The sequence below is a fragment of the Kryptolebias marmoratus genome, linkage group LG21 (genome assembly GCF_001649575.2).
Source record: "Kryptolebias marmoratus isolate JLee-2015 linkage group LG21, ASM164957v2, whole genome shotgun sequence".
In the NCBI taxonomy this organism is placed as follows: domain Eukaryota; kingdom Metazoa; phylum Chordata; class Actinopteri; order Cyprinodontiformes; family Rivulidae; genus Kryptolebias; species Kryptolebias marmoratus.
In genome coordinates, this window is record NC_051450.1 from 5126640 (window position 1) to 5133022 (window position 6383).

General features: G+C 39.9%; 1 protein-coding gene across 3 annotated transcripts in view; it reads left to right on the top strand.

Annotated features, from left to right (window-relative positions):
- The window catches only part of snx16 (sorting nexin 16), a 15568-nt gene that overhangs the window by 2769 nt on the left and 6416 nt on the right, over positions 1 to 6383 (top strand). For all 3 annotated transcript variants that reach the window (XM_017436913.3, XM_017436914.3, XM_017436912.2), the window contains exons 4-7: positions 2536 to 2684; positions 2936 to 3005; positions 4793 to 4929; positions 5047 to 5169. In XM_017436913.3, coding sequence (XP_017292402.1) covers positions 2536 to 2684; positions 2936 to 3005; positions 4793 to 4929; positions 5047 to 5169 — 479 coding nt within the window. The remainder of the gene's footprint in view (positions 1 to 2535; positions 2685 to 2935; positions 3006 to 4792; positions 4930 to 5046; positions 5170 to 6383) is intronic.

Sequence of the window (6383 nt, forward strand, 5' to 3'; positions counted from 1 at the left end):
TTATTTATTACTTATATAAACTGAATGTATGCAAAGTGACAACACTAATACATTCGTCGTAGCCTACGTTATGAAATATTTACATGAATCATTGATACAATTATGATAGAAACGACAGAAACGGTAGAGACGATAAAAACGATAGAGACGATAGAAGAAAATATATCACGATAGACACTTTTCTATCGTCCCCACGATATGTATCGTTATATCGGCCAGCACTAGTTATCGGCCACTTGCTGTCAGGTTGCTTTGTGTTTGAGTTCGTAGTGGAAGCAGTCCGAGCTGCACAAAGAGGCCTTCTGTTCCAAACGGACCGCTCAGAGGCCCAAGCCAACTAGGGGAACAGTTCTGTCAAGGATTTCAGAAAAAAAGAGTGTTTATCACTGATTACAGAAGCGGAACATTTGGAGCCTATTAGTGGTCGTTCATATGGAAGAGTGGCATGTTTTTACAAAGGACAGAAAGTCAAACAGAACAGAAGCAAGCATAGACATTCAGGGCTATGCACATTTCTTTTATACCACAAAAGTAAAACAAACACAAAAAGCAAACAGGAACGCCCTGCTGTATGTCCTGTTGTCTCTTCCTGTCTTTTCCACAGGTGCTGGACTTGCAGAAGTGCCTGATTGTGCTTTAAACTGTAAATATCCAATGGGTTCAAGTGAGTTTTTGATAATCAGTGCGAATGGTTGCCAGTATTTAGATTGATTTTCACAAAAGGTAATGTAAAGTTCATGTTGCATTTGTTAGATTTTGGATGATTGGCAATTGCTTAGAGTTATTAAGATTCTGACTTTAAAGGTTGTGATTTTACGCCGCCACCAAAAACCAAAATCCTAATATTCTATAAAGCCCAACACAGCTTCACGTAGCAAAATCCATCATCACAGTAGATTATAAAGTGTATTAGTCAATAATGGACACCAGATGAGAATTTAGACTTTAAACTGCTGTCAGTTGACCGAAAAAAGGACGATTCACGAAGCACCCTAAGGTGCTGCTGGCTGGAAGGAGAGAGAAATGACCTGCCTTTATAAGCTCCGCCCACAACACACCAGTACAGGGCAATCAGTTGGAACCCAAATGCCTCACAAAATCACAAATAAAACAAAAGACTAAGGTTTTATTTAAACTTGAGCCTTTATTTTATTAAAATAAACCCTTAGGTGTAATTTTTTGTAACCTCTTTCAGGGTTTCCCCCAGAAAAGAGGATAAGCCCGGTGGTAGGTGGTGCCGGCCGATCGCTGGCCGACCGTGATTGATTTATTTTTTAAAAATTAGGAAAGTTGAAAATATGGCTGTTTATTATGTGATATTGTAAGATATTTGTGTCAGATATTTACATAACTACAGTTTTACGAAAAAGGCACATTTGTAATACTTAAAAAAAAAATACAGTTAAAATAAATACAAATTGATTGACAAGCCAAGAACATGAAAAACATTAGAGATATTACATTTTATTTATTGGTTGGTTAATTCATTTTAGTCAGTGTAATGTATTTTCATTTTAGCTACTGTTTACTTTTGCTTTTGAGTTGCCATCTCAATGCTTGTTTGATGATGGAGCGAGCCAATATGCACGTTCAGCACATATTGCCTATACGTTGTACAAGGAGCTTCAATGAAGACCCTAAAAAAGTGGTCCACAAAAGCAGCAATCCTGGAAATTCTCTCAACACCTTCTTGGTGTTGAGAGAATTTCCAGGATTGCTGCTTTTAGTATACTCAAACCAAGAAGAAACAGTCTTGTCTTTACTGACTTAAACAGAATAAACAAAGAAAAGAGGGGGTCCATAAAAACATTTTCACATACATTACATTGAAATAGGTTTTTGATTTTTTTTTTTTTCTTAAAAAAATGTCTTTCACTGTCTTGCGCATATCATTGGGTGTTGCGCGCAACTCATTCGGCCTCGCACGCGGGTCTGTACGTAGAACTTTTGTCTGCTTTGGCTCTTCATACTCCTCTGACTTCGAAAAAAAAAAGGAGTCCAACGTCTTTTGACCCTTTCTCCATGACATGTTGTATGTTGTAGTAGGTGTTACTGTGTAAAGTGGTAGAGAAAGGTAGCGGTTTTGGGGGTGCGGATGGAAAAAAAAGTGTATAAAAAATTTTAAATACTTTTTGCGTGCACCACTAAGTTGCCCAGCTCTGAAACGCTTGCTTAGCTGGCAGACATTGCTCAACATGTTTTCATGTCGAAGCCACCTTTAAACGTACCGATCAGTTGCGGGTGAAATTTCAGATCCTGTTTTTTTTTCCCACAGCTCCTCTTGTTAAAGCTCAGGCTCCTAATGAGGTCAGCGATAATAGGAGGCCGTTCAGGAAAAGCACCAAACATTTTGTTCTCAGCTCCAGGAGCTCTGGGAACAGTTAGTGAGGAGTGTCTAAACCCCCTCGGGTCTTCAGGCCACATTTAGATTTTATCAGTGCTTTATTGTAATATTATAAATATTGTATCTTTTGTTGCATTTTGTAGGAGTGAGCCTGTGCTACTCATTCCTCATGATGTGTGTGTGTGTTCTAGCTAAAAGAAATATTTCCCGGCTTCCGGCTCTCGCTGCCCCCTAAGAGGTGGTTTAAAGACAACTACGACAGCGACTTCTTGGACGACAGACAGCTGGGACTTCAGGCCTTTCTGCAGAATCTGGTTGCGCACAAGGACATATCTAACTGGTGTATAAGACAAACCAAACAGTGTTTTTTAGTTAGCTTCATAATTGATTATTTCTGATGTTATAAAGCCATTCAGAGTGTAACAAAATGCTCCCTGCAACAAGAAAACTGGGATGTAGACATCTTTGCCTTAGCGTTGGTGGTTTATAGAAGTACCCTAACCAATAGTGACAGAAATATTTGACTAATTGAAATGGTTTTGTTCACTTGTTCACACAGATTTATGTTTTGGTGTTTGCTCTTTTCTACAGCCTGCCTGTGAGAGAGTTTCTTTGTCTCGACGACCCACCTGGGCCTTTTGACAGTCTCGAGGAGAGCAGGGTAAGTGCACACACACTCCCAGCTGTTTGCAGATCTGTAGACAACCTTAAGGAAAGGGCATAGTTAGTTGATGGGTAAAGGAGATAACTCTAACTCTACTGCTGGCAGCAAATGTCGAGTTCTAGGAGCTGAAAAACTGTTTTTCTGCACGTCAACATGCTTCCACAGGATCGAGTCAGAAGTAGAGTGCTCGAAGTGTTTCAGCACAATCGGTGACCACTTTCCATCAGAGCTGACGTTTCATCTCCTGCTTATAAATGTGACGGCTGCAATCACAACCCAATTAAACCCTAGTGGGAAGACCTGTGTGTGAGAGAAGTTCTGCTCTGTTTTAAGATCTTCATCCTGAAATGTAACCAAGGACAGATTTCACATTTATCCTGTTAAAACAATGTGCAAATGGGACCTGAGTAACTGGAGCTCACTGCATCCTGAGTCCACTATTCAGACCTGTTCGCTTCTGGTAGGATTAGTTCAGCCTCTGAGTAGGTGACTACTCTGCAGATTTGATGCATTAAAAACAGACACACACGCTTTGCTCATACATGAAGCAGAACACTATTACCAGTGTTGTGATGGTACTCTTAAGACACAAAACATCTCATTTGTTTTTAAAAAAAATAGTAAAACAGCAGTTTTCAGTGTTTTTAAGTAAAGTTCGGTATTATAATGACCCCATGTTTACAATTATAGAACCATATTCAGTCTTCTATTTTACGCAAACATGAAGTGGCTTTATTGTATTTAATGGCAGACTTTCCACCCTCATGGTGGTGTTTGGTCCAACAGGTCCAACAGGTAGGTTGTTCCATGGAAAACCTTACTGGGTGCCAGGGAGCCTTGGCTAAATTTCTTCCTTATTGTGCCACCGATCCAGGAAATAAACCTCACACACTGTGTTGTTATCTGTTGTTGACTTCTGTGTCCAACCTACTTCGTTTGAGCCAGATATGTTTCAGTGACGGGCACCTTTAAAGGAACAGTTCAGAGTAAGGATAGACATTTTAAGCAAAAACACTCCTCCAATTCATCAGTGATTATTCAATTTTTCTTTGACTCTTCAAGCTCCCTCAAGCCTAACCTTATAGTTGGTTTGCAATAGTTTTGGCCTTATAATTCCTACAAAATAAACTATGATGGCAGAAACGGATGCTGTTTATTTATTTTTTTCTGGGAGGTGAGATGTGTCGATAAAAGCTCTCTGTTTGGAAAAGCACAGTTAGGAAACAGCTTGGCTTCTTAATACCAGGTGCTGGACAGTATATAAAAAAAGACTCGCATAGTGGAAAGGTTATGAATTGCTAAAATAATATATATAATATAATGATATCTCAATTTAGAGAAATAAAGTTAAGTTCTTACCAGATTGCTGAGCTGACAGCTAATCTGAGCTCAGGTGTTTCATAATAGTTCATGCAAATGCTATTTTCTAAACCTTTACATTCTGTTAATTTAAGATTACATTGTTATTCCAGCAAAAATATTGATATTCCTACAAGAAGTGCCCCAAGCTGTACAGGAAGAGCTACACCTTGCTGCCGCTGCTGCTGTTTTTACATGCAAACAACCACAGAGTTCTATGTAAATAACTATGAAATGTAAAATGTTCAATGGGGCTACACAGTATATGAAAAACCTATCAAGATCGCAAAATGTTCCAATAAATCACCTGCAAACCCTCCCTCCGCTAAACGATTGAGGGTCACAGCCAACGCAGGGATAGTGTTACGAGCATGGTGATGACAGAACATGTGGCTGCATTTTATTAAAATTTTTTCTTCCTTCAGGCGTTCTGTGAGACTCTTGAGGAAAGTAACTATCGCCTCCAGAAGGAGCTGCTGGAGAAGCAGAAGGAGATTGCCTCTCTAAAGAGGAAGCTGGAGGAGCGGGAGCGAGCCATCCTCTTACTGGAGAAACACATTAAGTCAGTTGATTCATGCAAACATTAACACATGCAGAAGAAGGGAGAAGTTGGAATAAGAGGGCATATAGCACAGATGTTTGTAATGTGTTGTTTCTTGCGGTTGGATGTGCATTGCAGTGGAGAGTGTGTGAGCCCGGAGTCTCCATGCAGTTTGTCAGCTCAGGGCAGTGAAAGCAGCGCAGATGCCGACGTGGAGTCGTCTGCTGCAGAGGCCGATCAAGACATGCCCGACGACACTGGGTAAAAAGCACACGCTAACACAAAAAGCCATGGAGTAAGACCTATAAGTAGGTAGAATGTATGAACGACTGTATTTTGTAGGTGGTAACAAACAAAACACAGAAGTGCTGATAAATGCCATTGCACTTTTTACTCCTACTTTGAAAATATGTTTGAAAATCAGAGAAGCTGACTTTTCGTGTTAAGTCCTCAAACTGAGCCAGGACAGAACAGTCTTTTCCAGAAGCACCCACAGGTGAGCACTGAGATTGTCGGGATATTCATGCTCAGATGCGTATATTCGCTGGATCCTGATGAGAGACTATAGCTGTTTCCTGTTAGTAGTTAGTAAAAGCTTTGAACTTTGGCGTCATGTTGGTTTTTTTCCATGCTTATCAAGCTGCTTAAAGTGCTCAATTTCACTCTCTCCTCATGACAACTTTGAGGGTAATTTGCAGACCGCTTCATTTTGTCACCATCGTTGACTTTGAAATCCCGCTACACGGCTTCTTTTTCCACTGGTGGTGGTTATTTTCTGTTAGCAAACAACTTTTTGGTTTAAAAAAAACGTACCTCCACACAGCAGACACAGCTCCTCCTGTACCACCTGACTACTCAGTTGAGGTGCAAGTGGTGTCAGTACTGTACTGTGGTGTGATACCACAGTCAGTACTGTGGTATCACACCTAGACTCGATTCTGGTGTCAGTATCTGTGCATCTCTGAAGTCACAAAGCAAAGATTTAACAGTTCGGCCACGGTTCCCAGCAGCAGATTTGGAGGAAAGTTTTCAGGGAGCATCACCTGATTAGTGCCGTCCCTACACTAAAACACAAAGGTGGCAGGATCATTATGCAGAAATGTTTAGTTTTACAAAAAACAACTCTGCCAAGAAAGATTAGTTTTTTATAAAACGCTTTGCCAAGTTTTCATGATAAGTGGCTCAGGTTGCTGGCAAAAGTGTTTTAACTAAAAGCTAAACAATCTGTCCTGCGGAAATAAACATTTTAATCTTTTTTATATACACTCCTGATCAAAATCTTAAGACCAGTCAAAAAATTGCAAGAATTTGCATTTTTCACTATTGGATCTTAAGAAGGTTCTAAGTAGAGCTTCACAATGTTAAAGGAAAAAATCAGTGCAAGAGACAAAAACTTTTGAGCGGGGAATTAATTGAAAACTGCATTTACACTCAAACATGATTTTTTTCAGCTGATCAAAAGTTTAAGACCATAG